At 36.8% G+C, this 18,750-nt stretch overlaps 1 protein-coding gene across 1 annotated transcript in view; it reads left to right on the top strand.

The window, feature by feature from the left end:
* Positions 1-18,750, top strand: part of LOC136358540 (vesicular inhibitory amino acid transporter-like) — a 54,183-nt gene that overhangs the window by 22,499 nt on the left and 12,934 nt on the right. Inside the window, exon 2 of the mRNA XM_066314416.1 lies at positions 6,600-6,861. Within this exon, the coding sequence (XP_066170513.1) occupies positions 6,600-6,861 (262 nt within the window). The remainder of the gene's footprint in view (positions 1-6,599; positions 6,862-18,750) is intronic.

The raw sequence follows: 18,750 nt of genomic DNA, 5'->3' as shown, positions 1-18,750 counted from the left end.
CTAGTAATTCAGGATTTCTCTTATATACAGAGGGAGAAAATGACCAATTTCATGTCACTGACCTATGGCATACAACCTGCTTCAGGTGCCAACTTTAAGCTGAGACAAACAATTCTTTAGAAGCATCTGTTTTATTCTACTCATTATATGAAAGGGGCCTAAATGAGTAGCTCAGAAAAATTCTCTGCTGCTCAGAGGAATCCCATCCATATAAATTTATGTAAAAACCATGGTGCAACTCACCAAACTGTAACTTAAGTGTTGCAGACAGAGAGAAAATACATTTCTTCATGATCTGTAAGACTGCCTTGTCTCTTCTGGAGATCATCAGCCACCCCATAGGGCTAGTCCTTTCCTATATAATAGTGATTTCTCTTCAGTGAACTAACCAATGGGAAGATATAAATCTCTAGACATTTAAGGACTTCATGATGATACATATGTACAAATGGCCTGAATAAAGGTCAATGTCTACTTCTAGCATGTGCATCTCTTGAGAGCTTGATTTGTAGCACAAATATCCCTCGAGGGTCATCCCTGGGATATGTTTAAAGAGCCACTTATGATGAAGTATCTTTCTGTCTTTTTACTCGGCACTTTCTCTGATCATCACAAATTGCATTTCTTTTTCCAACAGAATATCCTTTACTGTGAAAATTGTCAACTGATTCTCTTTTCCTCTAATGCAAGAAATAGAAAGAATATTAGCATGTAGGAACTTTGAGAAACTTGGAGAAGAATCCATAACTCTGGTTACATATGAAGATTTTGTGGCATGTCTTAGGAAATATTCTATGTAAAGTAAAGAAAGTCTTCATACTACAACATCCTGTCCTTGAACATTTGATCTTTCCAGTTTTCTTTCTGTCTCTGTGCATGTTCTTATCTTCTTCTTACACCATGCAAGCCTATGTTTCTTATAATCCTCACTCCTACTGCTTTCTTTCTTTCTTCTCTATAGGCTTAATTCCTTCCTTGTCCCTTGGACTTTGAATAGTGTCTTCTTTTTCTCTAGCAGGAATGGTCCTCTACAAATTCTGGTTCGTGATCAAATTCTTTCAAGAAAATTTCGAGTGCTCATCTGTTCAGTGTAAACCACTCCATTCTTTCCCTTTCAAACTGGCATCACAATAATTCTTTCTCTCTGGATTATAGTTTATCTTCATAGGGCAGGGACGTTATCCCTCATGTTCCTCTAAAGTGCCACATGCATTTACACTCAAATACTTATGTATATTTGCATGCTTGAACATAATATTGAATAACTATTTAAAGAGTTGCCAGAGTAATATGCATAGAGCACTCCACAATACAAAAAAAATCTTTACAAAAGCATACAAATAAACATAAGTGAGCTTGAAGAAACCTTTTCAAACACATGCAATCAATTACTAATGTTGTCTTTCATCATGTGTTGTGCCTTTTCTGCATCTGCTTTTCAAATTTGTATATGTGACAGAAACACCTGGAGATTAATTTTGCTAAGAAACCTGAGCATTCAAAGAAGCATCAGTTAGAAGTGGGGGGAAAAAAAGCTGCAAATATTTATATTAGGGATCCACAGTACCAAAAATTAAATACTCATATCACTACCAAAAAAAATTCCTCATGTCAGCCATCATCAGCCTTCATCACTCAAAGGGTGGATGGATAGTCTGTGGGGTTTTTTTCTGGATGTATTTGTCAAACAGAACAATCTTTTGTTTCAGATACTTTTTTATTTTGCATTGTCATCTCTCTTTTAGTTTAAAGTCATTCAGGCATCACCAAAAGCTGGACTAATACATCCAAAGAGTTTGTTTACCAAAAAAGGCCCTATTGAGCTCCTGGGATAGTCAGGATGCACCTAAACTGTGTAACATTGGCACTCAGCAGTGCACCTGCATTCCTGGTTGCTCCAGCATACAGCTCTGGAGTTCCATGGAAATACACCACAGGTATAGCTTTGCCTAAGATTTTCATGTTCTCAGACCCAAATTTACACCTAGGCTAGTGCACATTGACATGGAAATACTGAAAAAAGCCCCTTTAGTTGCAAACTGATTCCATTATGGGAAGTAATAGCAGTGTATATCCTCTGAGCATTTATGTATTATTCTAGATAAAACATCTCACATACCTGAAAGTGCTGTGTTTGCCTCAGTTACCCTCAGAACTAACAGTGGTGACTTTTAAGTTTCTTTTTTTTGTGGAGAGAACGCTTCTCCCTTGTGAAAGGGTGTGCTAAGCAGCAACATTCTTACTTCCCCAATACTTGAACCAAACCCATGTGCCACTGACGGAGTCTGCATGTGGCCAGAATGTTATTAGCTCCCCAAAGGTGCGTCACCACCTGAGGGATGCCCACAGCCTCAGAAAATGGCTTATAAAAATAGTGAGATGGCATGGTTGGAGGTGTTTGACAAGCAAAAGGTTTTTATAAAGATGAAAATAACAAACTATACAAAACAAAAGTGCAGGGAGGATCTATATACCTGCTATCACACCCTGAAAATGCTCCCAAAATCTCTGTGCTCTCCCTTAAGTATAGAACGATCAAGGAAGGGCTTTTGGCATGCTGCCCAATAGAAATAGCTACAGTACTTGAGATACAGGTACAAGGATCCAACAAGTGCCTTTGTCCTGGCACAGGGCCAATCTTGATGAGAAGAGCATAAAAGTTTCTGGTTCTTGCCTTATAGGTGAAACAAAGACTGAAACCCAAATCGTTTCCTAATAGGAGAACACCTTAAGTTGGAGGTGCATTACCACATCCCACAGCAAAAGTGAGCTTATTCAACATTAAATAAATGCACTGCTATGTAGGATAAAAGCATATGCGGCTGAAACTGTTTTGTTGGCCTACTTTTTATTATGGCTCTGAAATACTCTACTTGATGGGTATAACTAAGGGTTCTACAGTCAAACAAATTTTGAATATAACCGTGGCCAGCACAAGTGGTGGCTCTGAAGACCTTATTTCCTTGGGCATAAGCAACTGCACTATGAAATTCTACTGACCAAGAAAGATATCTTTTCCAAGCCTATTCATGTGCATCTCCTGTTCCTGAAATTCAGCCCTGTCAAGCTTATGATTCACGGTGACAGTTTGCTGCTTTTCAAGAAAATCTGAATCTCAGTTTAGGTACTGAAATAGAAATAGGCAAATAGACCAAGGACAATGATTACCACACTTACAGGCCTACCATAAATCAGGAAGTTTTTCCTAAGAGCAGACATAACATTTAATTAACTTAAAAATACTGATTTGTGTGGATAAAGAACATCTGTAGAAAGAATGTCTAGCAGAATTACTGCATGGGAAAAGTAAAGAACCCTTCAACAGAGTCCAGTTCTCATATGTTGCCTTTTCTGCTTATTTCTAAAGGCTTGGAAGTAGCACAATAAATATGAAATTTACTGCAGTCATCCAGTCAGCAGCTTTTAATGCAATAATAAAACTGGTTTTCATATATCTTCCTTTGTTCATTATTTATGTCAGTGAAAGAACCAGTAAATGTACAGTGATGTAACCAAGAGCACAGTTTGCCCTGCTGTCTGGAAAAATCAAAGCTGCAGAAAATTAAATGCAGGATGAGAAATGTGTGCCCAGTAGATGAAGGATAGACTCCCAGATTGCCATGTCTGTCTTCATTTGTTAAACTGTGTACCCTTCATAAAAAACCTGTCTCCTACTAGTTGATTTTAAGACACTTAATTCGAAGGTGGCTCCTAGGATCTCTAAGCAGCCTTAAACATAGATAATAATAAATATTGTACAATGATGAGTCATGTCCTCCTGTGCTATGCTGTATGTCAGAAATTAATAATGATATTTCTTTGAAACAAGTAATCCAAACAGTATACCAAGTTTGGGATATCTAACATAAATATTTTATTAGAATTCAGCTAGTTCTGGAAACTTGCAGACTTACTTGCCTTTGTTTTGGTGCTCAGTAGGGAAGCAGTGAATTTAAGCCTAAGCTATTTTTTGTTAAAGAGATTTTGAATTACTTTTGAAGTTCTGTGTAACCATGAGAAAACAATTTTAACAATTATTTAATTTTTCTGACTTCCAGATGTGATGCATCTGGCAGATAAGAGATCTGAAAATGGGATTCCTTCCAGTGCTGTAAGAAGGCCTTCGATAAAACTGGATAATTCCTCTCTAAGCCTGTGCAGTCAAAAGAAATAGTTCTGTACCTAGACATATCTTTCTGTTTCTAAGCTTACTTACATTTCCCTTGATTTAGATAGCTGCATGAAATCCTAATTAATCTACAAGGAAAAGCAAACAAACAAAAAACCCTAAATAAAATAAAGAATAAAAATAAAACAAAAACAAATACCCCTCACCAAACAGCATACAGTGCTATCTCAATAAAATAAAGATCTCAATAAAATAAAGAATAGAAAATAGAGATCCTACAAACACTAGATAAACAATGTAATTTCTTATGCAATACTTCATTTGTAGCAATCACCATTTACATTCGATGGAATTTAATTCCTCGGGATGTTAAAATGGTTCTTATCTGCATTTAATTGATAAAAATATCTTTTAAAATGCCAATTATCTGTTCTATGACACTATATAAATGTTATATTAGATAAATCCAATGACAACAAAATGGTAATTTCTAGAAATGTAAACATGTACAGAAGTAATGCTTTAGAACAGACTGAAAATACGCAGTAATATTTACCACTTCCCAGGATTCCATTTGTGTATCTCAGACCATTCTCTATATATTAGGAAAATTAACCATGTGACTTCTAACATTTTTTTTTTCACTTTATAGATACTGTTGCCAAGTTTGCTTAACCTGAGCAGTATCTACACCTATTACAGAACATTTCTCTCAGAAATCCTCCTGAAGCTTGCTAGTGGAATGGCTTGCATTAAAGGAGAACTAAACCAAGGTCAAAATTTACTGTAAAAATCACTTTTGTATTTTCAAGCATCTTCCAGGTCACTCCAGAGGACCATGATATGTTCGTGAGATGGCTAGCAACTTTCACTTCTGTCTTCAGAATTACCAATAAATGGATATTTTAACAAGCAAGAGACACTTTTTGTTCAGTTCAGGTCAGAAATCAGCAGATTTCACGATGTGTAAAAGAATACTCTAGAGCATTGAGTGATAAACCCATGGACTTGGCACACAAAAAGTCAGTGATGAAGCTTGAACAAGGTAAGAATAGGAACATAATTCCAGGCTGGTAGTGTCTCTGAAATATTTTTATTTTTTAAGACAGGTGATTAAACTGTGGAGAGCTTCAGAATATTAGTTTTCTGAGGAGAACAAGAGAAATTTCAGTGTCTGATTGTAAAAGACAGAACAGTGAAGGTTGTCTCCATGCTTATTTAATCCTGAGCACATAAGAAAAAGGAGACAACGATTCCTGCATGATTCATTTCGGAAATGGTCAAGTCCTGAGAGCTGCTAATGAAACTGCAGTTCATAAATACATACAATATGGCAGAAAAGGCATTGGTTTAGAATTCTTGTTTTGAAATATAAACTTCCAAAATTGTTTTGAAAATAATGAAATTTCTTCTAACAGGAAGGACATGCTACAACGAGCAAGGACTCTCACTGCCCTCACATGCTGCAAGGTCCCTGTGCCAACCTTTTGAAAGTGAACTCTTTTTTCAGTGTGATCAGCAGTCTTATAGCAGTTTTTCAGTTGTTAATGTAGAAAAGCTTAGCTGTTAAAACCCAGTGCTCTTTAGAAGGAAAGAGGGGAGGGGAATGTAGGGCAGGTATAGCAAATAAATAAAGAAAATGGGCATAACAATGTAACTCAGTTTTCTCTCTGTTTACCTATCTTCACAAACTCCATGGGCCATACCAAGAAGGAAAAGGATACTTTTGTAAATATTATTTTTAGGATTTTACAGTGTGAATAATCATGATATATCATTCACATCTGTAAAGTAAATGTATAATCATACCTCCAAGTCTTCCCCATAAATGTTGCTGGTAACAATTAAATAGAGTTAGAAACAAGCTACTTTTCTTTTTCATGCTACTTAAGTTCTATTAAGAACATTTTTTAAGTTCTACTGACCTCTGTAGACACTAAAACACAGCAGAAAATTCTCACATCTGGAAAAGCAAACTTGTTTACATGCATTTTCTTAGCAGTCAGTCCATCAGCTCTAGTTTTTAATGAAACATTTTTTCCTTTTGGCAGAACTATTTATTTGTATTAGAAACATGCATAATTTCTGGGAAAAGATTCTTGCAGCCACCTGTAGATGCTTCATGAATGACTGATCTACATCGATGCCATAGGTAAAAGGAAAAACAATTTGAATTGTAAATTGATGCTTGCAGACTACTAAATCTTGCTGCATGCTACTCTGGGCAGTATGTTAAAGACCCTGGAGATATTTCTTTAGCTGCCATTTGAAACAGGCATAAATAAATGAACCAAAGACAGCAAACTACATTAATCACGGCTACGCTATTAAGGCTAACTACCAAAAGGACTGACAACACACAACTGCTGAAAAAAAATAAAAACTTGTAACAAAAGATTTTACTTTTTTACTTGGTATTGAGGATGGCTCACTTGAAGCAGACTTTTTCATCTCTTTTCAAATGCTTTAGGGAAACACCATCTCTCTTTTTGGGACTGGTGAGGTGGGACAGCTGTCTAGACACTGATGAAGAACACGTGAATTTTGCTAAAAGCGATGAACTGAACAGAGCTCACAGCGAGAACAGAGAGGAACCAGATGGACCCCTGAAATTTGAGCTTGATATTTGTCACCAGGATCCAGAATACAAGTCCCCAGCTCCCTTGCCACATGCCCAGGTCAAACTGATCACCAGCTGGGAAGCAGGATGGAATGTAACAAATGCCATTCAGGTAACCTTTTATTTCCTCACTTATTCCACTCATCATTTAAAAAACCTCATCATCACTTAGCCTGCTCTGTTTTACTTAGCTGTACCATCATTTTGCGTATTCCAAAAGGTTTCTGTGAATTTATTACTCACGTATTTGAATCTTTCTGCATAACATTAGCACTCTGATAAAACAGAGTTCCAAAGGAAAAAAAACTATACATATGTTATCTGAAGTTTAAAAAGTGTTTCAATTAGGTGAAATTGAAAAGGTGGTGATTGCACCTGTTTTGGGAGTGCCAACATTATCTTTAATAAGCATATTTGAATTCAGTGACAGGGATGTTTGATAGAAATGTGAGATAAACATCTAATAAAAAGAGGATGGTAAGAGCCAGACTGACGTCAGACATAAATTTACTGACATGTAAGTTAAACTAGAAATAAATTGAAGCACGAAGCACAAGAAGTGTAATAATACTTGTCAGTGTTAAAGAAAATAGGTTGAATAAATTGAAAGCATTTGGTCCCAGCATTCTGTGTGGAATTTGAGTATCTTTCCAAATCCTTAAATTTAGCATTAAATGTTTCAGAATCTTTTTCTCACTTTTCATGATTCATTTCCTTACATAATTATATCATTACCACTAACTTTCTGTCTGACATAGTAAGAAGAAAGCAGCATCCACAGACACATCTAGTCCCAGCAACTGTTGCTCAAACACTTTTTTATGCCACTTCAATTATAGAATGATAATCCTTCCAGTGTCACACAAGTCTGACTATGTCAATGAACATTTGTTTGCATAGCCAGTTCATTCCTCAGCTCTGCAAAGGAGGAGAAAAAGGACGTATTTCTAACCTGGTGTATTTTCAAACATGAGCACCACCACATGAGAGCCAGTGCAATAACAGGGCACTGTAGCATATCATCCTCTGAAAGTGTTCAGCTGTGAATGTGTGAAGTTCTAAAATACCACAACTGCATTCTAGTAACACATTTAATCTTCAATCTCCCTCAGCAGCATCTAGTCAGGACAGGAGTCTGGGATGAGAGCCCATTGTCTCTGTGAATTTTGCATTTGATTTCACCGAAGCCAAGATTTCATTCTGGAAGTCAGTTTTGTCAATATTTGCTGTATGACCTTTTGGCAAATCACATTCTCTAACCCATTGTTTTCCTTTCTGAAAACAAAATAATAATAATGCCTCTGTAAACACAACAAAGTGCCAAAAAATCCTAAATATTATTCTGTACAAAATTACTGTTAATTATTAATAACATAGCTTTCAGTTAAAAAAAAAAAAAAAGACTGATAACATATTTTAAAACACAATCAAATATGCATCTGCCTATTTAAAATGATGACAAATTCAAGCTCAGTTATCCAAACAGATCAATAACTATGGTCCTAGTCAAAATTCTCAGCATGCTGAGTGTTACCTACAGTTGGTCTCATTTGGTAAAATATTTTAGAAATTAGCATTAAAAAGCAGTTGGCTACAGCTATCTTGAGGTTTCCTCCTAAGGCAGGCTGAAGGTTGGAAAAAGGTTCCAAAGCATGGAAACTGCAGTTCCATTAATAGTACAACAAAGTGCCCTAATGGCACATTATTAAACTGTGTGCGTGTGCGACCACGTATGGGAATCTATGTACACATATTTATATTATTCCTGTCTCCCAATACCTGGGACTGGGAGCAAGTCATTTGGTTTAGAAACAAAGCAGAGAAAGGGAAGGGGAAAGGCAGGAGAGGAGACAGGGCAGAATATTGAATGGGCATCTGTCAGCAGAAAATAACAGTTTGAAGAAATTTCTATGAATAGCTTTGAAAAGAAAGTCAGAGTTGTGAATAGAATGATTAAAACAATCCAAACGTTCTTGCCTGGTGAAGACAATGTTTGATAAAATGACAGTTGTTTTGCCCTACCCAGAGGAAAGGGCAGAAATGTTTTGCATGGCAATTAGAGGTAAACATTTCAGCAGAATTTTGAAGCACTCTAAATTGTATTCCAGTGAATATAATTAGTCTAAAACTGAAAATATTTTTCAATACAGATTTATTATGGGAATGAGTAAATCTTTGGTGTCTGAAATTAAATACAAGGGTTTTCTCACAGTGTTTAAAATATAAGTCTTTTCAAACAAAGAAGAGATTTTTATTTTGTTCTTAAGTTGAACTGAAAAACTATGCACTTTTGGTGGTGATACTGTATGTGTAAATGATTGCTCTAGACATTTAAGTTTCCAGGGAAACATGTTTCGTATTCCAGCACTGCACAGGCAAATCAAAACCTGTGTTCAGTTAATCTGGGTGAGGACAGGGACCATAAAGCTGAGTTAATTCAAATGGGAAAATGTACAGCATCATCTCACAGAGTGATGCAAGTTGCATTAGTTTGTATGTAGCAGTAAAAGGCCAAAATTATTTGTAATTACTTGTACAGTGGTGCTGGATAGATAAGCAAAGCAGTAGTCACAAAGAAGGAGGTAGTTATATACTAATGTTACAGTATTTCACAGCAGAACCAAAGGGCAATAAAGACTATTTCCAGTCACATGTAGTTGGATTTTTGCAAACACTATGGAGAAAGCCAAACTAAAAGAAAAAGGCATTCATTATATTGTACTGTGAAGGGGAACAAGAGAATGAAGAAAAACTAGAGAGAAAGAGAAGTGAAATCTTAGAAAGAAGTGAAATAATGGAAAGAACTGAAATAATGTTAATCTCCCCTATAATTGATACCTATGTGATTTATAACTTTAATTTATGCCATTGTGAGTTATCTCCACTCTAGGTCTTGGGAGGGCCTAACACTGAAAAAGTGTTCACCAGAAACACTTCACCAGAAAGCTTCAAGTAACCCTCAGTAGTATGATGCCTGAAAAATTTTTAATATACAGGCTAATATAATTACACAAATTTTCTCTGAATGGTTGGTAAAACATGAGCTATCAAATCTATCTGGAAAGCAGCCCAGCAGAAAAGGACCAAGGGGTGCTGGTCAGCAGCAGCTGAACATGAGCCAGCTGTGCCCAGGTGGACAAGAAGGGCAATGGCCTTCTGGGCTGTATCAGCAATAGTGTGGCCAGCAGGACCAAACCAGTGATTGTCTCCCTGTACTTGGCACGGGGGAACCACACCTCAGATACTGTGTTCAATTTTGGGCCCCTCACTATAGACAGATATCGAGATGCTGGGGCATGTCCAAAGAAGGGGAAGGGCAAAGTCCAAATCTGGGGAAGGGCAAGAAGCACAAGTCCTGTGAGGATCAGCTGAGGGAGCTGGAGGTGTTTAGCCTGGAGAAAAGGAGGCTCAGAGGAGATCTTGTGACTTTCTACAATGGCCTGAAAGTAATTTGTAACTGGGTTGGGCTACCCAGGCAGCCAATGACAGAATGAGAGTACAAAGCCTCAAGCTGTGCCAGGGGAGATTCAGGTTAAACATTAGGAATTACTTCTTCACAGGAGGGATTCGTAAGCATTAGAACAGACTGCCCAGGGAGGTGATGGAATCACCATCCCTGAAGGTGTTCAAGAAAAAACTGCATGTGGCACTTAGTGTCATGGTCTTGGTGGAAAGGTGATGATCAATCAAAGGTCATCTTAGAGGTCTTTTCTAACTAAAATGATACTGTGAAATCCTACTGAATGTTCTCTTTGATTCAATGAATCCAATAACCTAATGTTGGAAACATTCATATTCCTCCTTTTGCAAAAAATTAGGTTGTACAAAGATTAGAAACACCTGCAGCAGGCAAAATTTTCTTGTTCCATGATCAGAGAAACACAATGGGGTGCTTGACTACTGTAAGTGCTTCTAGAAATAATAATACCTGAATTTGCATTATTTATCATTATTTTTCAATGTGTCAATAATAAATTACTAATTATTGCAGTAAAAATCATAACTATTCTCATTGTATTTATATTCTGTATATTATACATTAGTTTAGAAAAGATTCAATACTTCAATAATCATAATTTTAAAACCCGAATATCCATGTATCTTTCACTACATGCTTTTATAACCATATTTCTGTACTGGATTCATTTTAACTTAGGTAACTGCAACTCCTAAATACTTAACTGGAAAACACACTGATGCTGAGGAATAGAATTAGCAGTCATGCTTTTAAATATATAAAAGCAAACATCTAAACACCTCTCACATTAAGCTTTACTGACACAAAATTTAAGCATTTTCTAAATATAAATATGTACATGCTTGTGTGCTTAGATAGCAGATCATTAGATGTATAATGATATAAATCCTCTCATCCTGAACCTTAAATAATTTAGTCGCATTTGGATAAATAGCCACTTGGATTTTAACTGCAGCACTTGATTTTAAGTATTTCTTTTCTAAAGTGAGAACAAGGGTCAATCTTTTCTTAAGCACGAAGCAGTAACTTCTTTGAGTTATACATTATACATTGAACCTGAAGGCATATGCATTGAAGCTAAAGTCATAGTCTGAACTAAATTATAGACATCTGAGAGAAACCAGCTTCTGCATTTCATATCAAGATGTGGTACTGAGAATTGAAGGGAGATGCCCAGTGCTGATATCTAAACTATGACCATAAAGTAATTCAAGTTTCCAAATGAAATGTCAAAAAATGACAGCACAAAGCAAAATTCCAAAATACTAGGACTGTTGTGATGAACATAAAAATTCCAAGGAGTGAATGGGATTTTAGCTGAAATGCACCGGCAGTACTGGCAAATTTATTTTTCCAAGGCTTGCAACCACAAACCTTTATACCCAGAATTGCAGACCTCAAAAAAGCCTGGTGAGAGCCATCAAATTCAGATCTGTTTTTTCTAGGATAGAATATCACCATTATGCAATGCAATTGATATAAAGATATATTTTAGGGGAGAAGACTCTATAACTAATGTTTGTGCCCTGGTTTTCCCTTCTGATTTTCTCTTGAGGGGAAAAAAGAGATTCCATCACTACTTTGTATAACATTTTATTTCAGCTCAGCCCCTGTGGTAGGCTTCTTTTGTGCACATATTCATATAGTAAAGAGAAGGCTGCATTCAGGAGATATATCTTGTCTATTCCCAACTCTATTTCTTATCACAAAAGCACTTTATAAATGTGTTATCCTGCAACAAAGAAATAACATCTAATTCAGAGAAATCTCTTTATTTGACATATAAGCACAAGCGCAGCAGACTGGTTTTGAGTTAACTAACTGCCATTCCCATAAATCTCATTAGACAATGCACTTCATCAGTCTGCTTTTTTCCTTGGTCAGCTGCAAACACAAAAAATGTTATGAAAACAGAATTCCTAAACATAGAGAGGTGGCTCATCAAAAATTGTTCCAGTAATAAATATTTGGATAATTCTCAGGGGACATAAGTTGCTGTTTTTTCAGTTTTGACTTTTATGTCATTTGTCACATTATTTGGGCCATGATTAGGTGTGAGGGAGGGAGTGTTGACTGGGTTTACATCAGTGCAGTCTACTGTATCTATTATGGAAATGTTAGGAGTGTCAGATCAGTTTTCCTAAGTCCCTCCATATCAGATTTTCCATCAAGCAGAAACTGTGATATAACATAACTAGTCCACAATATTATTCCTTGGACATGCAGATAGTCCCAACATACAGACTGCCGGTTCAGAAAGTACCATACTAGCTCTTGAAGCTCAGAAAAAACTACATTGGTTACACAAGCAACAGAACAAAGTATTGAAACTCTAGGTGTTAAAATGACATGTTAAAATATCTTTAGAAGATAAAGCAATTCTCAGATCATGCTTATCCTCACCGTGTGTTCAAAATTGCATTTCTTTACAGATGAGTCACAAGACAGTTACAGGATGTGTCTCTCTGTGTCTCTTCATAAATGATTCTAATAGTCTCAGTATTTTGGCTATGACTGATATACTTTTTTGTATAGTTTATTATGTTGATCTATTTTAAGCTAATTAGCATATGCAACTTTTATCTCATATGAGATGAGAGGGAAACGTAAGTATAGTACTCAAAAAACCCCATGGAATTGAATGTGCAACCTCAGCCTTAAATCTGAATATCTTGATCCCACTGAGTGTAAAATAGATATATTTAAAAGTATTTATTCATTACTAATGCATTTATATCTTTAACTGATTTTTACCTGAGTTTTACAGACATACCTGTCTAAAGTTTCATTATTTTGATAACAGTAGCCAGAAGCACTGCTAGACCTAAAGAAATGAATAATGAATAATTCTGTTCTGAACCTGAAATTATAACCTTACATTTCAAGAAAGTATTATTTGACACCTGATTTTTACCAACGTCAATTATCTATCATTTCCAACAACTTTAGAAGAAACTCTTCTTGCTTTGTACTTCTGAAATCTGTATATTTCAGCATCTAAATTTCAAAGCCATCAAATTATCTTCAGTTTGCTCCTAACCACAACTAACTCACTTCAATGCATAGTATACTTATCCTGGGATTGATGTTTGTCTTAGTCTTGTAAAGAGAGTACTGGAGAATTTGCAGGTGGCTGCTTCTTGTAGGTGAAGACTTCTTGTGACTGTTCAGTTGTCATATAAATTTGAAAATAGTTTTATCTGGAAAATCTGTTACTATTAATCTTTTAGAACACTTATTTTATAGATGTGAGTCCTCCTACATGAAGCCGTTGTTAATAGAAATTGTGTGCCTGTAAAAAGGCAAAAGAACTAGCAAGTAAGCATACAGTAGTGTGGCAAATAAACTGGGAGAGACCAGCTCAACTCTTCTCCTTATAGTGGTACTTTCCAACAAGGAATAACACGAACTTTTCCATTAATTGGAATTTGCAAGTTGTTTTAGCATGCTGCCAAATCAGCTTGCCAACAGATGTCCCTAGTGAGGACATAAAGTCACAGAATAACAGAAAATCCTGAGATGAAAAGGAGCCAGAAGGACCCATCCTTGGATCCAACACCTTGCTCCAGTACCTTCAAGATGCAGTTTATGGTTCTGCCTCCAACATTGACAGAATTCCTTGCATGGATGCACTGGAGGAGTCTGCCAGTGTGTGAAGTATTTTATATCTCACTCAGCTTAAGTACTTCTCCATCCAAGAGCTTTAAATCCTGCCACTAATCAAAGGCCAGCTGCTATGAGTGGTGTTGCTAGAGTTCAATAGACAGTCTGCCAAGTGACAGAGTATTATTTACATACGCATTTACATGTATTTGCAAAAAGGGTGTGTTCATTTCCATTTCTCCCATAACATATATGAAATAAATGGTACGTGTAAGTACTTCAGAAACCTGAACATTGTGCCTACTGCTCCCAGGACTCTTTTGTTTTCATTTCATCATTAGGAAACCTTCAGAGCACCTTGGAGATGGCCTGCTCTGGTGGTGTTAATGCTAAAAAAAAAAGCTTTGCATTGGTGCACAGATAACTTAGAATCACACACACACACTACACCCTTTTTTCTTACTTTTCATTGAAACAATTTTTTGCAAGGAAAAGTCTTACATGAACTGATACATGGGGTCATGACCAGCTTCTTCTCTGTGCTCTAATGCCTCTAATGGGGCACACAGCTAGTGCCAGCAGTCTCTTCTGAATGTCTGCCTCATCCCTCCCTCCCTGAGGTCATTGCTTGCACCAGGCTCAGGTGCCTGGGGCTTTACAGACACAGCTGATAGACACCATGTCCTTCCCCACCTGTGGGAGTGTGGGACTGAAGCAGAGTGTGTTTTCCTGGTCCAGTTCAAATTCACATCTTATTTACATCCCACTGCTACATACATAAAATACTGGTCTGTCTTTCCAGCAGTCAAGCAGCTGAACAGAGCTCCTTGCAGTCTATCCAGTGTCTACCCACATCAGAATTTCTGCACGGCCTGTGTAAGTCCTTGTCCTTGCTACCATGCAGGCCTATCATCTGGCATCTTCTTTCAGGCCTCTTTCTACATCCTCACACCCAGACTACGTCTATGTCCTGCTTGTTTTTACTGTAAAACCACACTAGGACATAGTCTGATTTACCAATCCACAAGGCTAAAACTGATCTGAACACTTATAATTCCCCATCTGGGTCACAGTAACACCCTCACCTTTCAAAGCTCACTCCGTGCATACCCACCTGGAAAGCCGATGCAGTCCCATTAACTCATGAGACTGCCAGCTCTTGCAAGAAACTCTTCAACCATCAAACCAAATATGAGCTGCTCATCTTTTCTATAGTAATCTACCCTTTTTTCCTGTATCTATTGACTTTGATCTCTCTTCTTCCAGTTATAATTACCATTTTCAATTTGGTAAATATTTAAACAAGCATTCATCTGAACTTACATGAAGATATTCCTCTGATACTCTTAGAAATGCCCTTTTGATGAAAATTGCACAGTTATAAGCTACACTGAAACCACTATTTGCCCTCTTGACTCACAGTATCTGGTATTGCATCAAGGTTTCCTTAACTTCCCTCTCTGCCTGTATTTGTGTGCTGGTTTAGGGCAAATTTGGGAGGAAACTTCCAAAGGGGTCCCTCTAGAAAGCAGATTCAAGCGGGCCCTCCCATAAGTAGTTCAGGAAAAGATTTCTTTGGAGAAAATTGGAAAAATCTATTCAACAAGCAAAGTATTCACAAGCATTAAAAATTAATAATATTAAACAGTGGAACCTCTTGCTGTTCTGAAGAGATGGCAAATTCAGAAAGTCCTTGTTGTGGGGTGTAGCTCGGCTCACTCAGTCCCTTATCAGTCCCTCCTGTGCTGGAAAATGCCACATCCCAGCCCTGGTGGGCCACAGGTGTGAGCTCCTGGTGCTCTCCTGGGCTTTCAGGCCAGAGCAGGCTGAGCAGTTCCAAGAAAAAGAAAAACCACAGTCCGGGGAACTTCTCTGCCTCAGTTAGCTAAAAAACGCCTAACTAAAAGCAAAGGAGATCTCTCTCCTGCTGTCCGTGCTGCAGACAACACAGTCTGTGTGTGGGAATGCAGAGGAGTGAGGGCGGTTTCTGCAAACAAACCCCACGCTGCTTCTCCCCCCTTCGATCTTGGAACCAGTCTTAAAGGTGTAGAACCTAATATCCTGCATAAACAGAACAGACAACTGGGGATACAAGCATCATGAAGTCACTCTAGGACAATTTGTTTCTTGTTATCATACCCCTGTATTTTAAATACTTTGGAGAAGAGACCATCTCTTTATGCTTTGTTTGCACATTGATTTACACAATGGGATTACATTCAAGGAGTTGTAGGTGCTCCAACAATGAAAAAACTATTTTAAAAGTGAGTCTCAAAATGTTCCCTATTTTACAGAAACTCTTTGCAAAATAATGATTGTTTAAATGTAGCCTGTGATAAATCAGCTTGACATTTGATTCATTTTCTTCTCTTTTCTCTATGAGGAATTGATTCTCCTAGCTATTGAGACTCATTGTAGCAACTGAGCACAAGATAAATCAGCAGAAGAATGTGATAAGAGTACCTTTAGAATATTCAGCCATAAAAATGGGTATTCCATCTTAAAAATCCAGATGGCCAAGAAAGAAAATGACAGAAATATGATATCAAAGATAAATGTATAGTGGCATTATGAAAATTATACTCTTTGCAACAATAAATGTTACCAGAAACAAAGGATTGAGTAACTGTCAGCTGCATGAAAGCAAGGATCCCTTTATTCCATGGGAGAACCCAATGTGCCACGACTTGTTGCAGAACAAGGATCTCTGGCTCCCTCAGGTGAAGGGAATAGCTGATGTACTTTGCCACTATACTGAAAGCAAATTAATCTACCATACTTTTCAGTGTCATCAATCCCTGTGAGCATTTTTAACAAGCGGAATTAAAACAGATGGTGCAATTTCTCCTTCTCTTCTTTTAATTCATGGCAGGTCACATGGTATTTAAATATGCTGTTATTAGGCAGCTTTGAATTTCTGTATCTGGTTTGTTTGGCTAGTTCATTGTTGTGATGTTACATTTGACAGTTAACTTTCAAAACAAAACCTAAATTACCTGTTATAATTACTTACCAGCTTTCTGTGGCTGAGATAATTTGTATACTTGTTCCTCTTTATAGCATATGCCATTGACCAGCTATCAATACTGGAAAACATTCTTCTTAAAAATGTTCTTTCTGCTTCTATTCTTAAACTAATGGTGTATGCAACCTCAAGAAATTTGCTTAAATAAACCATATTGAGTCATATAACTCCTCCCAGGATAGTATTCCTCCCAAGACGGCAAGAACAGGGTGACAGGCAGCAGAAAGTAAAATATTTTGTCATATGATATTCCTTTCCCATTTTTTCTAAACTTCCTTCATTTCCATTAGCAAATTTGCAGCAGGAAACTCATATTTTTAATGAAGTAAAAGAGTGAGCCATAGGGTTCATCAAAGAATAAAAGTTGACAAGCTCTACGCTTGTAAGTGCATATGAGAATTTAATGCTGAAAATAAAGGACATCTGAATTATTATAATGTGCTGGTAGAATCAGAAATAGTGATGTTTCTCTAGCAGACTTTCCACATGATAAATCTTCTTCCACACAATCCATAGATGATTAACCTACAGTTTACTTCAGTGTGTATAATTCCTGACAGCAGTGGATTCACTGAAATGGTGCAAGCTCTGTCTGAATGAGCAAATGGAGCTATTTGAGAAAATAAAAAGCCCAAAACATAGATTATACACAGTACTGAATATGATATATTGGAACCTAGTTTTACCACAGTAAGCTGTATAAAACATTTACCCCCAAAGCTTAATAAAACAAATTGTCTTCTATTTGTATGTCTTCTGCGTCTTCTCCCCACATACACCATGTTTCTTAGAAGGCAATGTTTCTCTGTGTTCTTGGCCAGTGGCACTAGTTTTGCCATATGTACAATGCTGTGTTACTAAATAGCTAACAAAAAAATGAAATTTAATATTTACTTCTTGAAAATGTAAACATGTGAGTCAAAGCGAGGAAACATTCATTTCAGCTCATACACACAGACTGCTATCCATTTCAGTTTCTCTCAGTCCATTTTTTGAATTGACACAAATAATAGCACCAATAGATCATATTTTGTAGTCTCTACAACAAACATTTTTTGTTGTTTTATATTATCTGTAGCAATGGCAATTTCAGGCCTTTTTCTTCACTTTACATAGATATTTCAATTCATGATGGGTTTTGGTGCTGTTTTCCCTTCCAGAATCATATTTGATTCAGGCTAGTTCCTCACTGGTAAGCAGAGAACTTCTTCTTTTCAGCTTTAGAACCCTTCTAATCAAATTATTTCATACTAATTCTGTATATTTCAGAAATTGTGAGTAGTTCTACTGAATATTGAAAAAATGTGGATTGAGAATAAGAATTATATGCAATATAGGCTCAGTATATTTTGTTTTTGTTTCTTTTGTTTATAATAAGTTATCTATTTTTTTCCTGTTACAAAACATGCTATTGCTCTCATTTTACTGTCACTCTAGAAGTTGGCACTGAAGTTTATTCTATCTCACTACATTTTGAACCCATTCTCTTGTCTCATTGTCTGCATGATTTCTGTAACTCCAGATGACATCTCCTCAGCCACCTTGAGGGTCTTGAAAATCTTCCAGGATTTAATTGGAACCTGGAGTTTAAAATGAATTCTCCACTCCTTGCCTTTTCTTGCCTGCTGATTTCTTTCACTTTGGCTGGAAAACCACCTACTCTCAGACAGAGAGACAGAGCTCGTCCTTTTATATTTTTTGTTGTTGTCATCTCAGGCTGAAAATAAAATACCCGTACAAAACTATAGGCTTCCCTCTGCTTCTTGGATGAGATCTCAGAGACTCTTTACTATCTCCTAAAATGTGAGGAGCTGCCGTTCCACCCCCTAAAGTTTCCTTTTCTAATCAGAAAGCTGCATAATGCATACCTTCCCTCTGGCTTTCTCCTTATTCCT

Source organism: Sylvia atricapilla, chromosome 3 (genome assembly GCF_009819655.1).
Source record: "Sylvia atricapilla isolate bSylAtr1 chromosome 3, bSylAtr1.pri, whole genome shotgun sequence".
In the NCBI taxonomy this organism is placed as follows: Eukaryota; Metazoa; Chordata; class Aves; order Passeriformes; family Sylviidae; genus Sylvia; species Sylvia atricapilla.
Note: the sequence above shows the minus strand (reverse complement) of the source record. Positions and strands in the feature narration are given on the sequence as shown.